The 23,004-nt window shown below is 40.7% G+C and overlaps 2 protein-coding genes, 1 non-coding gene and 1 pseudogene across 3 annotated transcripts; all 4 read right to left on the minus strand.

Moving 5' to 3' along the window:
• Nucleotides 1–732: 732 nt before the first annotated feature.
• On the minus strand, nt 733–14,505 carry LOC121327878 (zinc finger and BTB domain-containing protein 11-like). Its single transcript, XM_041272176.1, has 11 exons — nt 13,972–14,505; nt 12,439–12,683; nt 7,145–7,376; nt 5,891–6,813; nt 5,356–5,538; nt 4,376–4,633; nt 3,828–3,972; nt 3,374–3,491; nt 2,722–2,880; nt 2,021–2,196; nt 733–1,705 (listed from the first exon to the last, which is right to left on the minus strand). The coding sequence occupies exons 1-11, from the start codon at nt 14,279–14,281 to the stop codon at nt 1,164–1,166; spliced, it is 3,291 nt and encodes a 1,096-aa protein (XP_041128110.1). The 5' UTR covers nt 14,282–14,505; the 3' UTR covers nt 733–1,163.
• Nucleotides 14,506–15,779: 1,274 nt separating this feature from the next.
• Nucleotides 15,780–16,456, minus strand: LOC121327780 (annotated as a pseudogene).
• Nucleotides 16,457–18,557: 2,101 nt separating this feature from the next.
• Nucleotides 18,558–23,003, minus strand: LOC121327934 (60S ribosomal protein L24-like). Its single transcript, XM_041272291.1, has 6 exons — nt 22,928–23,003; nt 22,729–22,804; nt 20,454–20,564; nt 19,902–20,038; nt 19,485–19,548; nt 18,558–18,733 (listed from the first exon to the last, which is right to left on the minus strand). Exons 1-6 carry the CDS (start codon nt 22,987–22,989, stop codon nt 18,653–18,655), a joined length of 531 nt encoding a protein of 176 aa, XP_041128225.1. The 5' UTR covers nt 22,990–23,003; the 3' UTR covers nt 18,558–18,652.
• On the minus strand, nt 19,162–19,231 carry LOC121328196. Its single transcript, XR_005951657.1, has one exon. It is a non-coding gene; the product is annotated as a small nucleolar RNA SNORD2 (small nucleolar RNA).
• Nucleotide 23,004: the final 1 nt, after the last annotated feature.

Here is a 23,004-nt window from a genome sequence, read left to right on the forward strand (position 1 = left end):
GTTATCCTGATGTAAAACTGCAAAACATGTCAGCAGGTACAATACTATGCTGGTAATGATGGTCTTTAACATCACTATTTAGATTTTTTTTATGAGATCGGGTATTATATATAGCATTTTCTTTCTGTTAAATAGGTAAGACAGGATATGTAAATTAAATATGTAAACAAAACGTACTGTGTGCTATACATTTTTTTTTTTTTTTAATGCTTCAAGTGTGCGATCATCACATTTTGATTTTCAGACTGCTCAAATGAGTTGATTAAATAAAGTGTTTAGGATAAGTTGTGTGGATACTCTCTTTTCTAATGACGATTAATTACCAGATTAGATATAAGCACTGGGAAGTAAAAATACCATTGTCTCTGTCAATTAATCCAGAATTTAAATATCAATTGAGACATATATGGAAAATTATTGAAATTCAGTAGCACCAAGTTACCTCTTTGCAATTGTATCTTAACTTTTAATATTGGATTTGTTTAACAATTAGCCTTTCTTTAACCTGTAACAGCTTTATACTTTTGATATCAAAAGATTTCTCTCTATTGAGTTTGGAATGATCCTAGAGCAAAACACACCCTATTTAGAAGAGCACATAAAGTAATAGGCCTACATCAGAAAGAGTCAACTACAATCTTGCAAGGTTTATTTAGAAACCATCGTTTTTGATCTGCAAAGAGGTAGTGTAAGGTCTTATCAAGGTAGGAGACTATTAACAAGTGCATGGTCTCCATAAGTCATATACGTTTATTCTTCAACAGAATTACAAAGCACATACAACATTATGTGGTTGATACGGCCATATACAGGAGGGAGCCAACAAAGTACAGTCAAAACAAGGTGGTGGACTTTTCTAGACGAAGCGGCATTAAGTATTGTCATTGTACTCTGTCCAAGTTTGTAAAGCAAAAGGAAAAAAAAAAAAAACACCTTGCTATTTACACTTTCACAGATTGCAACATTACCTTTTTCAAGCAGGTTTGGTGTTTTCCCCTTACATAAAAGGCTAAACCCAATTTAAGTATGCTAAGTCATTTCTTAAGCTTAAACAAAACGAACAAGTACAAAAGCATATGTCCGTTCTTGCCATAAAACTCAAGCTGGAGAAGAGGTGGGGTCTGCAGGAGCTAGGATAAATACTGCTCAATGAGTGCTGTGTATCACTCTGTCTCTGGAACATGCGCCACTTCCACTTCCACAGTTTCAATGGCTTCAGGGGGAACCTCAGGCAGCTTGACGGGGCCTGTCTGATGGGACAGGACGTAGTTAACCACCTGCATGATGCTCTGGTCAGACAGGGTGGAAACAGCATCACACTCCTCAGTGGCGGCCACTGCTTCAACGGCCTCAATGGTCTCCTCAGTGACCAGAACGGTCTCGATCTCCTCGCTGACCAGCTCCTCCTCGCTCCGCTCCCCCAGCTCGGGAGGCAGGTCGGGGGCAATGATGCTGATGGCATGCTCCACTTGTGTGCCCTGGTTGTGGAACTGCAGTGTGTCCTTCTCCAGCATGATCTTGCCAGGGATGTAGTCATTGTGGAACTTGGTCATGTGCTTGCGCAGAGTGCGGGCGTCGATGTAGGCGTCCTGGCAGACTGGGCACACGTAGGGCCTCTCTCCTGTGTGCGTGCGCACATGCCGCTTCAGTGAGCGAGCGTCCGCCCACGCCACTCCGCACGTCAGACACTCGAAAGGCTTCACGCCTGAAAGAAAATAACAGCAATTTAGAAAACAGTCCGGTCTAGAAATGAAAAGAAAAAGGATGTGCAAAAAAAACAAAACAAGCAAAAGATAGATAAAGAATAAAAGTTACACAATTACTCCAGTTCTGGTACAGGTTACTGCAGATATCCTATCACATTGTGCTTTAGTGCAGTATTAAGAGGGTTATTGTGTTGCCCATTTATATGTGCCAAAGTAATTTTACATGTGCTAAATATAGTTGCATTATAAGGGTTCTCCAACTAATGTGATCCACCACCCAATGAAAGCACCTGTGGTCTGTCCCAGTCTCTTACCCTGGTGGTTGTTCATGTGTCTCCTGTATTCGCGGAGCTGCATGAACTTCCTACCACAGTGCTCGCATTCACGCTCCAGGTTCTGCTTCACTCTGCCCTTCTTGCCGTGAGTGGCCTTTTTGACATGTCTCCGGAACAGAGCCTTCTCATAAAACTCTTTCCCACACACATTGCACCTAGAACATCCATTAGAAAAGGAGATTAACCATAGAAACAGTTTATGTATTCCTAATCCTTTTCATAACTCAGGTACTGAGTGCCACTATCAATGACTGTGTAAACAAATAACAGTGTTTCCGGAATAGTCAAAGTGGTATAAATAATACGTTTAAGCAATGGGACTTGTGAATTTTGCTTCCAGAAGGATATGGGATGCCTTGTCAGCCCATCTACCCTCTACGAATTTCCTCCTGATACAAGGTCAATCAAGGTTTTCAGGATTACAATTTTTTTTTTTTTAACCGAGAACTGGTTAAGCTTTTTTATTTACCTGTTAACTTAAGCTGAGGGAACACAAAGCATGGAACACCATTTGGGTTTGATACAGCAAAGTTGCCTCAAAATAAGTCTCCAAGTCTCCTGTTACTAGGTTTAAAACTACTGTTATGTGTTACCTCCACTGTAGACTATAATTTTTATAATTCTTTAATTGAGACATGAGTTTGTACAACACAACCAGCTTTACCAGATGTTCTACTCACTTGTAGGGCTCGGAGACAGAGTGTGACTTCACATGGGAGTACCAGTCCTTCTTCCAGCTGTAGCACTTCCCACACACCTGACACTGGAACGGCTTTAAGCCCAAGTGCTTGTTCATGTGCTGCTGGAGGTCTCTCGCCTCATAGAAGCTTTTATCACATCTGTTACCAAGAGAGTTTGATTCACTACTGAGGGCATCACTTCTAATACATTGCAACTGTGCAACTTAATGCTGTAATAGGGTTTCAAGTTTGCCATACAGATTTATTTTTTAAACTGGTCTTTCATTTTCAATGGTCTGACCAATTTATGACATTATTAATGATAAACTGCAGGGGGAAAATTAAGTAGAAAACATTACATTCAGTGTGATCTGTACCAGTGATCGAAGTAGTGGAGGATCTTAATAGAATTTCAATCATTAAAATGTGTTCTACACTAAAGAGCTTTACATGCATCATTAGATGTTTGATTTTTTTTCTAACCCTTGTACACAATAAGCATGTTTTAAATGTTTTAGAGTGGCAGAACAGAATTTACATCTGCTACTGTTAAGAGCAACCTAACCATCTCCAGTGTGTGTAACTAATGAACTGAGGTTTCACAGATTCTGATCGGCACTCATCTTTTTATGGTTACTGCAATGACACTTACTGAGTACATGGGAATCCACGGATTTCAGGCTTCGGCTGGTGCCTCTTTAAGTGCTTGCTCAGTCCCGAGGCTCTGTGGAATGACTTCCCACATGCAGCGCACAGGTACTTGGACTCTCCTGTGCCCAAATTAAAAACAGAAATGTATTAAGGTAAGGCATAATAATATGTACACCTTCTGTACTCACAGAGAATGAGTGCACTATCAGACAAGTACTACTGTTTTCCAATGTTTACATTTCTAGGAAATAGAAAAACCCTCCAAACAGACTGAATGAGGTTACATCAACAGTTTAATTTAGCTTGATTTCATCATGGGATCTAGGTAGACATTCATCATACATTCAGTCTACATTAAATATAACTTTTTGTTTGTTTTTTGTTTTTTTTAATTGCAAAGCTACATTTCCATTCTTTTTAAATACAACTATTTTCGCTCCCTGTTCCACTCTTACCTGTGTGGATGCTCATGTGCTCCTGGAGGCTGCGCTTGGTGACAAAGGATTTATCACACAACGTGCACTGAAACTGCTTTAAGGTATCGTGAAGGGCTTTGTGCATTTTCAAACTATGCTTGTGGGCAAATGACTTCCCACACACCTGAAATGCAAAACCAAAAAGGGAAATTTACTTGTTTTTTGTAATGAAAACATACTGTGTCACACACATGGCACTGAAGCGGTTAATGTTCACTGGGCCACACCTGTAATTGAACTATAAGGAAGAAAATACAACTAAGTACCACTTACAACAACCTTATGTCAAAGTATGTGGTATGTATTATTGATATGGCCAGAGTTTAAAGCATAGCCATTAAAGCAGCGAAATGGTGGCAAGCGTGTGTCAGTATAGTGTTTTTACTGGTTTAAACTCTGTAGTTTGATATCCGGTGGGCAAGACTGGTAGCATAGTGGATGGCAAAAGAACAAGAAAGCAGACAGAACCAAACAAGAATACAATATTTTTCTGAGATTAAAAATGTGAGAGATATTGATGGCTGTACCTTGCATGTATGCGGCCGGACGCCTGTGTGATTCAGCATGTGTATACGGAGGGAGTAGAGCTTAGGCAGAGTCCTCCCGCAGATATCACAGACAAACTCCCTCTTAGTTCGGCCCTTGGACTTCCCCACTGCTGCCCCTTCCTCTGCATCCGCTTCAGGGATTGCCCTGCTGCTGGGCTGTGCGGTCTCACTCTTGCGTTTATGTCGGACCAAGTGGGCACGCAGGGAGGCTGCATACTGGAAATCCTTATTGCAGAGCTATGGAAGAAACATTATCATAAGTACTTTCCTACACTTGTTAATCCTTCACATATGTAGAGGGGTATCCAGTATGTGTTCTGCATGCCTTGGACTGTTTCCCCTAAATGTATGCCATCCCTGACCTGCTCTAAACCTCCCCACGCATCATTCACCACACTCAATGAAAATTACAGTTCATGCTCCAGCTCTTACTTTGTAGAGAAACTCAATAAACTGCCAATTCTGTGTACATTTTACACAAGGGACTACAGACCGCTTTTTAACCTGCAGAAGTTGAAAAGTGTGAAACTGTGTAGCACCATAAGATCTTCTTGTGTCATAAATGCTATTTAAAAATTAGCCATGGGTGTATTTTCAGTTGTATATAGTGCGTTTAAGTAAACTTTAAATATAACTTTGGCAGGGATGGAGTTAATTCCATCCCTTGCAAATACACGCAGGGAATGTGGCTATGTCCTGATTGAATAATTAATCATTAATAATTTTTCCTGATTGTTTACAAAGCTAGCCTACTTTAGCACTTTTAAAGAATTTCTTTGATTTAGTTCAAACAAAGGATTTTTTTTTAATTTTGTAATTAAGGGCAATTACTTTTCTTCTTTCTTCAAAATACACTTCTGACAAAGCCACTGTTTAATTTGTACCAAGGAATGAAATAGAACATGTGATCACAAGAAGTTGTTAAAATCACTCCTAAGCAACATGTGTATCACACATACCGTGCATTTATAACCTCTGGATTTTTCATGCTTCAGTGTGTGCATGATGAGGGCGTACCGGCGCTGAAAGACCATACCACATTCAGTGCACATGTGCTCACTCTCAGTCGACTCAGCCTGCTCTCCTTGCTGCTTCTTGGGAGGCTGCATCAACCGCCCCCGTTTCACCAGCCGCTGAGCCACCTACAGATCGACATCAATTCCTCAATTACTAAATGGAAACTACTACAATAGATTTTCTGTGACACATTCACTGAGGGTAACATATTGCAAAGAAGACCCCTCAAGGGGAAACAAGATACAACAGCCCAGTTTACTTTTCCACCTCCCATTGATAAATTGAACCAATTCAAGACGGCCACCAAGTGTGTATTTTTTATTTTCAACCTACTTAGAAACTTGTGATTGAACTGCTTTTAATTAAGGTTGTGGACCCTGGATCCATAATAACTGTAGCGCATACAATTGATTTTTACCTGTGCACCTGTCACACAGACACACAAAAACACACCCAAGAAAGACTGTAAAACCATACCTTCTGGACAGCAGAGCGGGGGTTCCCCTTCCTGTTCTGCAGCTTGTTTTCCATGCCCATGTGGAGCCGGATGTAGCCCCCCTCCTCCAGGGAGCGCTGCCTCAGTCTGCTCTTATATGTATCATCCACTGTGGCTTCCCCGTCACAGAGGCCTGCACTGTCCTCGGCCACCTCCATGACATCCGGGGTCTCCACCTCTTCCACCACAATCACCTCCTGCTTCACCTTGGCCGGACGGCCGCGCTTCCGTTTAGGGACCGGAACAGGCTGTTGGACTTCCTCTGCCCCCTCCTCCTCCTCCTCTATAACAGGGGGTGCTCTGGCCTCCAAATGCACCACGGCTTTTGAGGCACCCTCGGCTGTCTCAATATTTATCACAATGGCGTCAGGCTCTTGGCTTTTTTCTGGGGGGTCATCCTGAATGACTTCAGTCGCAGCTGGAGACTCAGTGCTTTGGATTACAGCAGCTATAGTCATACTCTCTGCTACCCTCATGGTCTGAATGTCAGCTTGATGTTTGGTTCCTGCAGCCGCAGTCTCCCCATTAAAAATAATGCCACCGGAGGCATCGTCGTCATCCTGGACAGTCACCAGGAAAGGCCCCTCTTCACTGTTCCCAGGCATTTCCACCTCCTGCTCCTGGGGAGGCTGCGGCTCTATGTGCTCCTCGGTGAAAGCCTGGGCCGCCTCATGTTCCTCAGACACGACCCCAGAGGACACAATGGTGTGCACGTCCCCCTTTTGGTAGACTGTCAGCTTCTTCTCCTCCACCTGTTTGTGCACAAATTCACATATCTCCAGCACCTCCAGCATAAGCAGGTGGCGTGCCAGAGTGGCGATCTCAGCCATGCTGCAGAAGTTGAAGCACAGGTTTGAAGTGTAGGCGAACTCCAACAAAGGAAGAAAGCTGGATTTGCTGAAGCCTGGGGGGTGGACAAAACAATGCAGGTTATTTTTTTTATTTTTTTTTGGGGGGGGGGGGGTTCATTCCACTTAGCAAAAGCGTAGCAGATAGATCTATTTGCCGGGCATGAAACACCTACAGCAGAGCAAATCTATTTTAAAACACTGACAGAGCTATTTAGGTTATTTCTTATTTATTTGGAAATTACTACTTATCATATTTACTGCATCCTTCAAGTATACAGTTTTTGAGGATTCTCTAGCTTGGTAAATTAACATTTCCTTAGCAAGCTACAATTTTACATTCATACAGCTGAAAATTACATTTCATTTTGAGAGACGCCAAAGTACCTGACAGATCAACTACGGCCTCGTGGCTGGAGATGGCTCCCTTCTCAATGAAGAGCTCACTGAAGTAGGCGCTGCAGGCTGCCAAAACGGACTTGTGCGCCCTGTACTCCTCCCCCTCGATCAGCAATGTGATGTCGCAGAACTGATTATTGAGCCTCTGCGAGTTTAGCTTGTCCAGCATCGCCTGTCCATGCTTCGATGAGCATTGCTTTACAATGCCTTTGCTGTCCACCTAAAAGAAATTACAAATATTAAAAAAAAACAAAAAGGCACAGTTGGAGCATCAAAATATCTGACGAAAGAGAGCAATGAAGTAGAGAAATCAAAAGGATAGCATTGCAGAGAGATCAATTTTTAAAGACGACCTCTCTCTGCATGTTGGTATTCACAAGTCGTCTGTGTATTAGGGTTCACTGGCAGGGCTCTATTTGCAGAGAGTTGTGAAAGGAATGTTTGGAGGAGGGAGGGGAGTACAGTCAGGCAGGTCTGGGATGAGACGAATAGAACGCCTCTCCTGCACTTTCAAACAGGAAGACAGTAAAGCCCATGTAACATCTACCACCTTGTTTCAGGGAACATTTTCAAGTCATTTTCAAGAAGTACAGTAGCTCCAATCAAGAAAATGGACACACACACATATATATATTACACACACATATACACAGCTCTGGAAAAAAATTAAGAGACCACTGCAAATTTTTCTTAAATCAGCATCTCTACATGTATGGCAGCCATTCCATCCCAGTGTCTGTTGAATTCCAACACAGGCACACCTCATTCTACTGAATGAGATACTGATTAGGGGATCACCTGAACCAAATCTTAGTTAATGAGAAAAAGTATAAAAACCACTCCTGTGGTCATCACTATCCTCTTGCAATAGGACCAGCTGGATGGCAAAACAGTGCTAGTAGTAGTTAAAAATAACTATTGACCATGCCCAAAGAGTTGAAAAGGAAAGTTTTGAGTGAGGAAAAGAAGGGTTCAATTCTGGCTTTACTGGCAGAGAGATACAGTGAGCAACGGGTTGCTTCCATCCTTAAAATTTCAAAGATGGCGGTTCAGAAGAACAAGGTCAAGCAGCACACACTGGGGACAACAAAGCTACAGACCGGCAGAGGGCGAAAACGACTCTCCACTGACTGGGATGACCGCCAACTCATTTGAATGTCACTCAGCAACCGTAAGATGACATCAAGTGACCTACAAAAAGAATGGCAAACGGTAGGTCGGGAGAAATGCACAACGAGGACGGTTCGAAACAGTCTAATCTAATGGTTAGACGGAGACCTGGAGAGGCCTACGAGCCACAGTGTCTCGCACCCACTGTGAAATGTGGTGGAGGATCGGTGATGATCTGGGGGTGCTTCAGCAAGGCTGGAATCAGGCAGATTTGTCTTTGTGACGGGCACATGAATCAAGCCAAGTACAAGGTTGTCCTGGAAGAAAACTTGCTTCCTTCTGCTCTGACAATTCACCAACTCTGAGGATTGTTTTTTCCAGCAGGACAATGCTCCATGCCACACAGCCAGGTCAATCAAGGTGTGGATGGAGGACCACCAGATCAAGACCCTGTCATGGCCAGCCCAATCTCCAGACCTGAATCCCATTGAAAACCTCTGGAATGTGATCAAGAGGAAGATGGATGGTCACAAGCCATCAAACAAAGCCGAGCTGCTTGAATTTTGCGCCAGGAGTGGCATAAAGTCACCCAACTGGTGGAGAGCATGCCAAGGCGCATGAAAGCTGTGATTGAAAATCATGGTTATTCCACCAAATACTGATTTCTGAACTCTTCCTAAGTTAAAACATTAGTAATGTGTTGTTTAAAAATGAATATGAACTTATTTTCTTTGCATTATTCGAGGTCTGACAACACTGCATCTTTTTTGTTATTTTGACCGGTTGTCATTTTCTGCAAATAAATGCTCTAAATGACAATATTTTTATTTGGAATGTGGGAGAGATGTTGTCAGTAGTTTATAGAATAAAACAAAAATGTTCATTTTACCCAAACACATACCTATAAATAGTAAAACCAGAGAAACTGATAATTTTGCAGTGGTCTCTTAATTTTTTCCAGAGCTGTATGTATATATATGTATATATATATATATATATATATATATATATATATATATATATATATATACACACACACTGAACAAATACAAACGCAACATGCTACAATTTCAAAGATTTTACTGAGGAAATCAGTCAATTGAAATAAATGCACTAGGCCCTAATCTATGGATTTCACAAGACTGGGAATACAGATATGCATCTGTTGGTCACAGATACCTTAAAAAAAAAAAAAAAAAAAAAAAAAAAAAAAAAAAAGGTAGGGGCGTGGATCAGAAAATCAGTCAGTATCTGGTGTGACCACCATTTGCCTCATGCAGCGCGACACATCTCCTTCGCATAGAGTTGATCAGGCTGTTGACTGTGGCCTGTGGAATGTTGTCCCACTCCTCTTCAATGGCTGTGCGAAGTTGCTGGATATTGGCGGGAACTGGAACACGCTGTCGTACACGTTGATCCAGAGCATCCCAAACATGCTCAATGGGTAACATGTCTGGTGAGTATGCAGGCCATGGAAGAACTGGGACATTTTCAGCTTCCAGGAATTGTGTACAGATCCTTGCATCATGGGGTCGTGCATTATCATGCTGAAACATGAGGTGATGGAGGCGGATGAACGGCACAAGGATGGGCCTTAGGATCTTGTCACGGTATCACATTGCATTCAAATTGCCATCAATAAAATGCAATTCAGTATGCCTGCCCATACCATAACCCCACTGCCACCATGGGCCACTCTGTTCACAACGTTGACATCAGCAAACCGCTCGCCCACACGACGCCATACACGCTGTCTGCCATCTGCCTGGTACAGTCGAAACCGATTCATCCATGAACAGCACACTTCTCCAGCGTGCCAGTGGCCATCGAAGGTGAGCATTTGCCCACTGAAGTCGGTTACGACGCCGAACTGCAGTCAGGTCAAGACCGTGGTGAGGACGACGAGCACGCAGATGAGCTTCCCCGAGACGGTTTCTGACAGTTTGTGCAGAAATTCTTCGGTTGTGCAAACCCACAGTTTCATCAGCTGTCCAAGTGGCTGGTCTCAGACGATCCCGTAGGTGAAAAAGCCGGATGTGGAGGTCCTGGACTGGTGTGGTTACACGTGCCTGCGGTTGTGAGGCCGGTTAACGTACTGCCAAATTCTCTAAAATGACGTTGGAGGCGGCTTATAGTAGAGAAATGAACATTCAATTCTCTGGGAATTGTCTTTTTTCTTTGCTTAACTGAGCGTATTTTCCCATTTTCTGCTCCCTTACATTCACTGACAAACTTGTGCCTATGCTACCCATATTTATAGTAATCATGTTTCCTCACCTGTTAACAATTATTGGTGGCAAAATGTTAATTAGGTAACATGCTAGTTAACTCAGAGAACATCTAACATAGACACTTTCATACTTAGGCCAGTGTTCTAACACCGTGTTATACAGACTTTTAACTGACTGAAATCCCCTTGCTTTGGGTGGCCATTTCATTGAAATTGACAAGATTTACATTTTCATTTAAAAATTAAATTTTTGAATGCATTTCACTTATGAATATCAGCTTATATAAGTACATATGTGTGTGTTTGTGTGTGTGTGTGTGTGTATATACACAGTGCCTATAGAAAGTCTACACCAACATTTTTCACATTTTGGTGTCAGTGCCTTGGAGTTTCATGCATTTAAATGATCATTTCTTTCCACTTATCTACACACCATACTCCACATTGTTAAGGGGAAAAAAAGTTTTTATTGGGAGAAAAATACATATTAAAAATACAAAACTGAAATATCATAATTGGAGAAGTCTGCACCCCCTGAGTTAAGCCTTGGTGGAAGCACCTTTGGCAGCAATTAGAGCTGTGAGTCTGTTGGGATAGGTCTCTACCAACTTTGCACACCTAGATTTGACAATATTTGACCATTCTTCTTTACAAAATTGTTCAAGCTCTGTCAAGTTCCTTGGGGAGCGTTGATGGACAGCAATCTTCAAATCATGCCACAAATTTTTTATTGGATTTGTCGAGGCTCTGACTGGGCCACTCAAGGACATTTACCTTTTTGTTCCTCAGCCACTCCAGTGTAGCTTTGGCTGTGTGCTTTGGGTCCTAGTCATCCTGAAAGGTGAACTTCCATCCCACTTTCAGCTTTCTTGCAGAGGGCAGCAGGTTTTCCTCAAGAACTTCTCTGTACTTTGCTCTATTCATTTTCCCTTCTATCCTGACAAGTGCCCCAGTCCCTGCAGATAAGAAACATCCCCATAACATGATGCTGCCAAGGGATGATGCGCTGTGCTGGGTTTGCGCCAAACAGAACGCTTTGCATTTAGGTTAAAAAGTTCCATTTTAGTTTTGTCAGACCACAAAACTTTTTGCCACATGGCTACAGAATCTCCCGAGTGTTTTTCTGCACACTTCAAACAGGATTCAAGGTGGGCTTTCTTGAGTAATGGCTTCCTTCTTGCCACCCTACCATACAGGCCACATTTGTGGAGTGCTTGGGATATTGTTGTCACATGCATACTTTGACCAGTCTTGTAAAAAAAGTCCATAAAAGCTTGTAAAGTTCTTGCAAAGTTGCCATTGGCCTCTTGGTAGCCTCGCTGATCAGTCTCCTTGTTCGGTCCTCCAGTTTGGAGGGACGGCCTGATCTAGGCAGGGTCTTGGTGGTGCCATACACCTTCCATTTCTTAATAATCGTCTTGACCGTGCTCCAAGGCATATTCAAGGCATCTGACATTTTTTTATACCCATCCTCTGATCTGTGCTTTTCAACAACTTTGTCCCGGAGTTCTTTTGAAAGCACCTTGGTGCTCATGGTTGAGTCTTTGCTTTGAAATGCACTACCCAGTAGAGGGAACCTACAAGAATTTATCCTGAAATTATGTGAATCACTACAGTTTAACACAAGTGGAGGCAACTTAGCTTGGTGTGTGATTTTGATGGTGATTGGTTACACCTAAGCTAATTCAGGATTGCTATTAGAAGGGGGGTGGACACTTATCCAACCAAGCTATTTCAGTTTTTATTTTTAATTAAGGCAACAAAAGGTATACATTTTATATATATATATATATATATATATATATATATATATATATATATATATATATATATATAATAGTTTTGTTTGTTTTTTAAACAATGATAAAATGAATCAGAGTACGTTATAGTGAAAAACATTTAATGACAGCTTTATCTTTGCTGACTCACAAGGCTTACTTACAAACACCAGCTCATGCTTGGAAACAAGCTTGACTGTTCTAGAGGGCCTGGGTCTGGCACTGGACTGCAGCTCAGAGATACTAATCTCCTCCTCTTCCTCCTCCTCGCCCTCATCATCCTCCTTGGTTCTGCTGTCCTCACCAAACTCATCCAGGGGTACCGAGTCAGGCCACACCCGAGTGCGATCCTGCTTTTCCTGGCATCGGCTGCATTCTTTGATATAGTCTTTCACATGCTTTAATATACCTGTAGGTAAAGGGATGGCGGCAGACAGAACAGGGTGGTGTATCAGCAATATGCCAGGATATCTGAGCATTGCTAATAGTGCAGACTACATCTGTGTGTAAAACAATTGTGAAAAGATTTTAAAGTGTGTATAATGCGCTTTCCATAAAAAAGAAAGTATTAATGCAAGTCATAGAGGCAAGGGGGCTATAGCCCCTCTGGTCCACTTCAGAATAAATGACCCAATAAATGTCCTAATATGGTGTCTTATTTAATAAGATTAACCACAATTACAACATTGTAGCAACAACAGAATATGCGAGTGTGACATGAAGGATGAAAGTCAGACCTCTAGTCAATCAGAAACCTATGCCTTGATTCCATCTGCCACTAAAATAGGATCGAAAGATATTTGAAACTGATTCTGTTCTTTCTATAGACAGCAGATCGATAGCACCACAATTTGAACTGGAACTCCGAGAGTACGAGTTTGGACTACAGCCTGAGAGAACTGCCCTGCCCCCAGATGCTCTGACGGAGGAAGTGCTGTAACAAAGGTCCACATTTAAATGAGGTGACATTACAATCTCTAAATGTTTCATTTGACATAACGGTTGTGCCTATTAGGTATTTTATTTGAATTCATTTTTACACATGTTAGTGTTTCTGTTTCAGTCCCATTAATAACAACATGCTCATTGATAACATTGCGCTATCAATAGCATGCTGCGTGTATTGGAATGCGATTTGGGTATTCCAGGCTTGAAATACCATGAGAAACTACACCCATAGCTGTCCCAGCTTAATATTTTAAAAGGTCACTGTAACCAGCAGGCCTGACGACAAGCATGGCGTAAATGTGCTGGAACTGGTAATAATGTATAGTGTAATGATGAAAAGAAATAAATTGTTTAGAACTATGTCAAGCTGGTATAATTGAATTGGTTCAACAGATCGGTTGTTTTGTCAACTCACAGTAATGGCCAGAAAATATGGCTGATAATTGGTACACACCACCACACAGACGAACAAAAACAAAACACGTTTGCCCGTGATGACCACCCATTTACATAATGGCAAAGGCAAATTTAAAAACCCGTATAATTATTAATATTATTATTGGTTTCAGTACAATATAACTCTAACCTGAAACTCAGGAGGTATGACCTTGGTGTTTTGACAACAATACAAAAAAGAGCAGACTATCATTTTCAGTAAAATAAAGATCCCGTTGATTAAATTAACTAAGGTAGGTTTATTGTCAAAGCTAAACGATGACATAAATACAATTTTAAAGTGCGAAACTCACCTCTCCACCAGTACTTTTGCGATATGAGATGCCAGCTTTGGTGGCGGTTGAGGTGCTCTCCTCCGGCGGTGATGTGTGCGGCCTCGATCAGTCCCTTCCGCCGCCCAGCCTGCAAAACTACTTCCAGCTCGGCAAACTTCTCCCGGCCTTTCTGACGCCGCTGGTAGTACAGCGTACCATCCCGCACAACATAGCAGGCGGCAGCCTTGCGGATCTTGCGCTTGACATTTCCCTCTGTCCCCGGGGCGTAGGGCTCACGTTCATCAGTCAGGTAGCGCAGGATGGCCAGGTAGCTCTCCTCGCTAGACATGCCTGACCAACCCCCAACCGCCGCTTTAGCACAACAGCAGCAGCAAAACAAATAAAGCGCAAAGATCTGTCAACGATTTCGATTGCTCTAATGAACGGTTGTTTTTTCAACCTATTTCAATTTCCATTCGGTTTAAAAAGCTAAGAAAAATGATAAATATATGTTATGTTTTCAAAGGGGGAACTGCAGTTATTGAACGTGCGGGACAGGCTTGCATGAACAGACAAAATGGCTGCTGCACAAGCGGATGTTGCGTTTGATGGGCGGACCATGTTGAGCGGAAAGTCCGAAACCATTTTTTATCTGCAAAAACATTAACGTTATGGTGTGGGTTAGGGAATGTATGTTACACAAACAAATATCGTTTCGCTGTTGTTTTAAAACAACTATTTGTCCAATTTGGAAACTCCACATGCGTCACCATCACGTTGCTGAGTATCCTGTGCTTCAGAAGTATATGTACATACAATGGAATTAATATGGAAAGCAAAGTAACTTTAAAATAAATTATGTTACATGGTTCTCTAATTTGTGTGCGGTGTCTTGTTAATCGTGTGTCGGTAAAGCAAATGACTATTATTATTATTATTATTATTATTATTATTATTATTATTATTATTATTATTATTATTCCTGCGACTCCAAGATACGCAATTGCAACAGAACTTGTTATTCATTATTTTTCAATAGTTAAGTGCAATAAGATTGTTCTTGTCAGTTTAGCTTGTGCATTGTTCTCTCAATCTCAGTTCTGCCTAAATCACACCACAACACTGAATTTTTCTTTGATACAGCCTTTCTAGCTTGTGGCGACTGAACATGCAATAAAAATGCAAAGTACTATGTTATCATACTGTACATTGACTCTTTAAATGGGAACTGTACTCAAAATAACAAGGCTCTGTATCCAATTTTGTTAAAAAGTCAAGCGTTTGGGCAGTATTTCATTTTTTTTTTTTTTTTTTTTTTTGCAGGCCCCCTCCATATTAGAACCTTTCTGGCGCCGCTGTTACGTCATAGTGTTGACAGCCACCCACCCCTGTTAACGTCGTCAGGGTGTATTATTTTGGGATGCAAAGCTTTCAGGTGCAAAAGTAACAGAAAATATATTTGTGTGATTAAGCCCTAGAGACCAACACAGGGCGGACATAACAAAACATTGGCCACATAATGCAGGAACTGGACATACATACGCTCAATATAATACTGTGTGTGACTATAGCTCGAGTCAAAACAGGACGTGACACAAAGTGCGACGGAAAAGAGCGCCAATACATTCAATGCTAATTTGTTTTAATGTTTTTTGTACGTTATACTGCTAAAGGATAGGCTGTAAATGCGTCAAAAGCTTTAGTTAACATATTTCTAGTGAAATGGTTATATATTGATTTGCATTACAGTTCCCCTTTATAAGTGTTTTTTTTTTTTTTTTTTTTTTTTTAAATGGGGTCAAATTTAATTTCAAAATGCTTTGGAAGATTAGTATTTTGGAAAACCTTTAGCAAATCCGAGACTTAATACAAAATCTCTGGGTTGTTAAAAAAAAAAAGATAGTTGTATTGTCCACTATCAGCTGTTTAAATTTGGTATCTGCGAAGCCTGACGCCATCTCCTTGCAGCACTCGAGAAACAGACCAACAGCCAGTTTCATGATCTTTGCCATGTGGGCTGCTGTCACCTTCTTTCACCCATGTTTGTGGGCAGGCTCGAAAGTGTACTGGGCAATCCTGAGGAAGTTGGATCGTGTGTTAATCTTTAAGCTCTCCACGACCCCTGGCATACTCTCGTGCTCCAGCCTTGAGTACTCCCCCTCTGTGTTCTCCCTAATGACAACTATGTCAATGCCGTTGTGTCGGGTTTTAACCCCTGGTAAGCATTTATGGTGGAGCATATTGGCGAAAAGGTCAAGCTTGGTCCTAAGTAAGAGATTCTTTGACTCCTGGTTAGGGAGCTGGTTGTGATCTGTCTGGATATTGCTCTTCAGTCCCGGTCAATTGTTTTCATGGCCTTCATGACTTCCTTGTCATCTGAAGTGCAGGAGTTGATGTTGACAATCTCACAGTCTACAGGTACAGCTGCCTTTACAAACACTTGTCCAACGTGTTCTAGGAGCTGCGGTCCAATGCCCTCACCCAGGATCAAAGTGGCTTTGTATCTAATTCCTTTCTGCGCAGTTCACTCGCAACTCCCGAGTGAACATCTGCCCCTGCTGTGTTGGGGGAACATTTCCCGACAAAATACGTGTCCGGAGCTGAGAAGGTAAGTAACAAACCCTGGAAGGCAGCAAGCTTTTAGACAGCACACCAAGCTTACAAAGCAATATCATTTTAACATTTAGTAGAGTTCGTTTGTAAGTAAACAAAAACACATGGTGAAGGAGATGCAAAAGGTTCAAAACCAAACAGCGCGCGATTAATACAGTGCTTTACTATTTAAACCATACCATTTTTTTCATTACTACATTCAAATTAAATACATCTGTATTTCAAATAATATGAACTATTTATGCAGTATTTTAATGTAGATTTACTTATGAACAGTACTGCTACTTTCGTTCCACCCTATCAGTGTGGCATTGCAAACGTAACATTAAATTAATGGATATCAACGTACTTTTTCTAGAACATAATGCTGTCTGCTAACGTGCATGTGTGTGTACAGAGCCGGCTCTTTTGTACAGTGGTATAGATGCTATGCTTCAGTTTGAGGTCCCGGGTTCGCGCTTGCCCTCCGCCTGTGTGGATTGCCTCGCCCTGTGTAATGCGCCTGCCTGCGGTAACCGAGATCGCTACAATATGTTAAATGTTTCTCAGTAAGAAACTGGAAGAACAAAGAGATTTACGTTGCTTCCTGAGCTATAAAACTTGAATGTGTGCATTTATAATTTTAGAAGCAGGAATATGTGTATGGATCAGAGTAGAAATGGGGCTTAAAAGTAACTATGACAAAACTATTCTATATTAGGGCGTGGTCTGGTGGAACGCGCTATGTAAAAGCGTAAATAGAGACCAAGGAGTTCAGTGTAGAAATGAGAATAGAGCATTTTATAAAATAAAATAATTAAAAAGGTACGCTAATAATGAACGTTTATGATATATGTGCTGTGTAAAGTTTTGTGGTACTGTATATGCCAGATCCCCGCTACGGCTATAAATTGAGACATCACTATGATGGAACAGTTGCGTAACATAAAAGCAGTATGTACAGAACAGTATAGAATAAACCAATTATTCAGCGAAATGCTAAAACATGCGACATACAGATGGATGAACACAAACCTGGAAAAAAATCAGTTCCATGCTTTACCGACTGTGCTTATTGTTATAAAAATAACATTAACTCATCTATGCCTTAATCATGCCAGAGGTGTTATATATAAGTTGCATTAAAGAGACACAGTTTGAGTTAAAACTTATTTACTGGTCAAGCAATGGCAATCCATTCGCTTTAATCAGAAAACATCAATGACATCAGGAGCTCAACTGGTTGAGAGGGTATGAGTAAATTAAAAACAAATATGGTAGGGACATTTGCAAAACCAAACATTTTAAGAAACAAAGCACTCTGACCAATTCTTTAAAGGATAATGGCATTGCTGTAGTGTGATACAATGTAAGGTATAAGGGAGTTCCTTTATTAACTAGGAACACGGCTCAGCAATGCTTTTATCACCATTACATTACAACTTCTTGAAGCTGTGTACCTACCTTTGTCTGTAATAATCATCTGTCCTCTGAAAAAGTGAACTTTTAGACAGGGTTCAAGCATCTGCTTGAAGCACTTCATTAGTAAGCAGTGGTTTTAAAACAGGAGTCCTGTCAGCTGTGCTTTTTAACATTCTATTAGAGTAGTAACAGAGCATCTGACCTTTATTGGAAACATTGGTAAAGCAGTGTCCTTTTATTTGCAGTATAAAGCAAGACACATTGTGAGTTCCAACATCAGTGTTGTTGCTAATGCTGGATTTAGTCTGCGACTCAATTCAGAAGTGGTATACTATGTTAACAAAAACAGACATCACAAAACTGTGGCACAGCATAGCCCATTGATCAGCTGTACCAGCTAATATCCAATGTCTGTAAAAAAATATGTATTAAGTTACATATTTACATTTGTGAGCAGATCCCAAGATGCACAGGCCTTCAATTGCTCAACCAGGTGCATGTATTATTAGTGTAGTGCTAAAAAGAAACTTGATAAATTGGCAAACTTTTAAACCAGGTCTTTTCAAAATGCTTGTGTTGCCATTCCAGCAAAAATTCTTAGAACTACATGCTGCTTTAAAAAGCTTTATTCACCTTGCAGATAAATACTCATGACACAGTGTTTGCAAATGTCAACTTATTACAGATCCTTGACACTTCATTTTGCTTAGCGTTTTCCACCAACACGTGGTTGCTGTGCCTTTGTGGGCTTGGCGATCTTCTGTTTAGGTGCAGCCTTTGCTGGAGCCTGCAAAGAGAAAAATACAATGTTCAGTTCCACAAATCCTACTCATCCAATATTCTTTCCAAACTATCAGGCTATAGAAAGTGGCAAGATGAAGGTATTTTAACAATATAAGGAGGAAAATATAAAAAAAAAAAAACTAGCCAGTCTCCATTTGCAAATCTGGAACCAACCAAACATTTTATGCCTACACAGATCACTAAATACATCAGAATTCATATATGTCCAGGATTCTGAAACATACACAGCTAATAGCTACAGGTATTTCTAACTCCTACAACATTGCCAATATGAAGAATTACATTTTATTCTCAGCTGAGCTTCATTAATGCAACAGCCTTTCTGAACATTTAATAAATGTATATAAAAAGACAAGGCCCTGGAAATTACATAATATTGAGGACATCTAGTTAGGCCCCTTAGCCCAAAATGAGTGATCAGTTGAAAAGGTTGTCTCCACTTCAGGTCAGTCCCGAAAGATGGTAAAGCATCATTTCACTCATTTTGTTTTGTGAGTCCGACGCAGACACAACGAGGCAGTGCAGAGTCACTATGAGGCAGTGATTGGAGTGTGGTTGCAAATTGAGCCAATTCAGAAATCAGGAAAACTATGTCCTCAAGTTTTGAGACTTGTCATTCGTTTTGAGATAGTGATGCAACAACAAGTGTAGGATAGCTCAACCTTTAACCTAACATACCTACATTGCAGTTTGTGAAACATGGTCCAAAAATTTAAAAAAATTAGTTATCTTACCTTAGCACTTGGGGCAGATGTCTTCTTGGTTACCTGCTTGGCTTTCTTAGCATCCTTAGCAGCCCTGTTTATATTCAAACAAACGTTAATTTAATTATTGTACAAAACCAATGGTACATCCCTACAGTCATTTTAAATTACATGTGAAAATAAGTTAGTCATGAAGATACTTGAGGCCATACATGTATGACAGATGAGATGCTCAGCATTATTGTTTAAAGTTGCACTGCAGTTTCCAAATCACTGCTTTCCCTATTTTAGACGTGAACCAAAAACGCGAGAGACTTCGATGGCCAGAACTTGTACATCACGGATTCTAGGTTACACCCACTGAACAGGTTTGTAGTCAGAACCAAAAATGCCACTTGAATTCGCCACACAACACAGAAGCTGCAAATAAATTGAACTCTCTCTCACCTGATCGCCTGCTCCCTCTGGGCCTTGCGCACCTCAGGCTTCTGGTTTCTTTTAGCCATAATTTCTGCCAGAGAAGCGCCGGTGATGGCCCTCTGAAACTTCACAGCACGGCGGGTTCGCTTCTTCTGCACCTCTTCCTACGACAAAGAAACACAGGCATAGTTAGGAAATGGTGCTTGATAACCCACTCCATGGGCTGGAGTTCCAGCATGTTGGACAAATATATATTACTTATAACACGTTTACCTACTGCCACGACCTAATACGCAAGTTATGTTTTGCAAATCATAAATGCATCTGCAATAACAGTACACACAGGGTAACAGAATCTTACAATTAGGTCAATGGAACTGAACTTCTAATGTACAATTGGGTACGATGATGCAAAGTCAAACTCCATAATCAGATCAAGGGTTAACAGCCTTTCTTTCCAATTTTAAAATAGTATTATTTATTGAGTATCTGTATTCCTATATTAACAGTTGGGGTTCTCAAACTTCCCACCACTGTATGGACATGCAAGCTCAATAACCATGCCATGTAAACACTTACGGACTGGCCCTTCTTGTGCTTGCGCCTATATAGAACAGTCCAGTTGATCTGCCGAGGATTCCTCTTGGAAAGGAAAGCTGCCTCGCATTTTCCATTCAGGAACTGGAAAACCTATTACAAAAAAACAAACCATTATATTCAGAAAGAGAGATATAGCAACATTAATAAGAAAAAATATGACATGTACAGCAACATTCTAATCCACATAATACACTGTTGGATAGGGTGGAAAAAATCACCAGTATGGTAACAGTACCCTTGGGAGACAGTCAGCGTGGTTTCAGGAAAGGGAGATCATGTCAAACTAACCTGCTTGATTTGATGATAATTGCATTTAGATTTCCAGAAAGTTTGAGAAAATCCTCCATAAAAGATTAATTCTCAAACTAAACACAGTAGGGATTCATGGAAATGCAGGCACATGGATCAGGGAGTGTTTAACATACAGAAAACAGAAAGTACTGATTAGAAGAGAAACCTCAAACTGGATCAAGGTAACCAGTGGAGTACCACAGGGATCAGTATTAGGTCCTCTGCTCTTCTTAATCTACATTAATGACTTAGATTCCGGTATAGTAACCAAACTTGTTAAATTTGCACACAAAAATAGGGGTGGCAAACACTGCTGCAGCAGCAAAGGTCATTCAAAAATTATCTAGACCACATTCTACAGACCCATGGCAAATGACATTTTATAGGAAAGTGTAAGATACTGAACAGACAATAAAAATGTGCATTATAAAATACCACATGGGAGATACTAAAATTGAAGGAATCTATGAAATAGATCTAGGAGTTTGTTGACTCAGAAATGTGTTCATCTAGACAATTAGGGAAACTATCAAAAAGGTCAACAAAATGCTCAGATATATAGTGAAGTGTTTCATTTAAATCAAGGGAATTAATGTCAAAACATTACAATGCATTAGTAGGACCTCATCTAGAATATTGTGTTCAGTTCACCTCGCTAGAAAAAGGATATTGCTGCTCTAAAAAGAGTGCAAAGAACAGCGACCAGAATTATTCCGGGTTTAAATGGCATGTCATATGCAGACAGGTTTAAAGAATTTAATCTATTCAGTCTTGAACAAAGATGACTTCCCAGCAATCTAATTCAAGCATTAAAAATTCTACCAGTGAACCAAAAGGACTTTTTCGACCTAAAGAAGAAACAAGGACCAAGGGTCACAAATGAAGATTAGATAATGGGGTATTCAGAACAGAGAATTGAGGCTCTTGAACCAACTCCCCAATGTTGTTGTTTTAGCCGACACCCTGGGAATCTTCAAGAAGCTGCTTGATGAGATTCTGGGATCAATAAGCTACTAACAACCAAAACATGCAAGATGGGCCGAATGGCCTCCTCTCGTTTGTAACCATTATACTCTTACCAAATTATGACGTGACTACCAGTTTATGCACAGACGAGTCATGTTTACAGTCTACCCTGTGCACAATACATGATACAGATCAAATCTCCACAAACTAATGTTGCCCCCACCTCAGTAGACTCTCTTGATCAAACCATAGATCTCCAACAAGGTGAACATGCCATTATAATTAGGGCAAACATTTAACATTGTGTTTTAATCTATATGACCAGTTACACCTTACAATCGGCACTAAGATGAGAAGCTGTGAAACCACCAATTAAAACAAGTAATTTTATAGCAAACATTGTACATAAATAATCCACATTTACAGATGAATTAAACTTTGTGGCAACATGCTTGAGAGAGACACACAAAGTCTATAGAATGATAAGTCATTCTGCACTCCACAATTACCTCAGCAATAAGACGCACCACATCCATGCATAAATTCAATTTAAACACACGACACAGCAAGGCTTAACTTTACAGGTACTTGAGCTCAAGACAAATTCACACTCACAACGCAAGAATGGAGTTACAATATGCTGTTATTACTAAAGATATGTTACATTTTCGCGCATATCTCACGGCTGACCAGCCAACCATGAATGATAAGTATTTTAATGAACATCAATTAATTGAGGATTGTGTGTATGATCTGGAATCAACATACTATAAACGTACGGAAATTGGACGTCTATCGTACGTTCCTTCGCCGCACTGTACTATTGGTAGAGATTTCCACACATAGCAAAGTCATGTCATGTATATTCACACAGTAACAAACTAGCGCATAAACACTGTATGCAAATAAATTAAGTCGATATGTCTTTATTGGGCTTTTATTACTGCAACAATGTTCTAAACTGTAACAAATAAATTGAAAGCCGGCGTCTCTTTACCTTTCCGTCTATCCTGGCGTATCGCCTACCGTGACCAGGGTAGATTTTGTAACCGCTAAAGCTGCACAGCTCGACCCTTCAAGAAATACAATAGAATTATTAAACTTTGAAACATCTTCATGCAACATGATTGTTTAATGTTTGTTATTTTATTAATTTTAAGCGCCGATGGCTGCGGATAACAAACAGAATCACTCACTTCATGGCTGCGGCTAAGATGGCGAAAAGAAAGAGAGGATCATGGGACGGGCACAAGTACATATCTGTTCATAATTA

This window comes from Polyodon spathula, chromosome 15, assembly GCF_017654505.1.
Source record: "Polyodon spathula isolate WHYD16114869_AA chromosome 15, ASM1765450v1, whole genome shotgun sequence".
NCBI classification, from domain to species: Eukaryota; Metazoa; Chordata; class Actinopteri; order Acipenseriformes; family Polyodontidae; genus Polyodon; species Polyodon spathula.

What these genes read in the sequence shown, in the direction of transcription:
- LOC121327878 (XM_041272176.1), bottom strand. Translation starts at nt 14,281, where the DNA reads ATGTCTAGCGAGGAGAGCTACCTGGCCATCCTGCGCTACCTGACTGAT. An exon ending in CCAGAGGTTATAAATGCACG is followed by an intron (nt 4,634 to 5,355) that starts GTATGTGTGATA and finishes TTTCTTCCATAG; the next exon opens with CTCTGCAATAAGGATTTCCA. An exon ending in ACACATGAACAACCACCAGG is followed by an intron (nt 1,706 to 2,020) that starts GTAAGAGACTGG and finishes ATTTTCTTTCAG; the next exon opens with GCGTGAAGCCTTTCGAGTGT.
- LOC121327934 (XM_041272291.1), bottom strand. Translation starts at nt 22,989, where the DNA reads ATGTACTTGTGCCCGTCCCATGATCCTCTCTTTCTTTTCGCCATCTTA. An exon ending in ATCTTAGCCGCAGCCATGAA is followed by an intron (nt 22,805 to 22,927) that starts GTGAGTGATTCT and finishes TATTTCTTGAAG; the next exon opens with GGTCGAGCTGTGCAGCTTTA. An exon ending in ACGCCAGGATAGACGGAAAG is followed by an intron (nt 20,565 to 22,728) that starts GTAAAGAGACGC and finishes TTTTTGTAATAG; the next exon opens with GTTTTCCAGTTCCTGAATGG.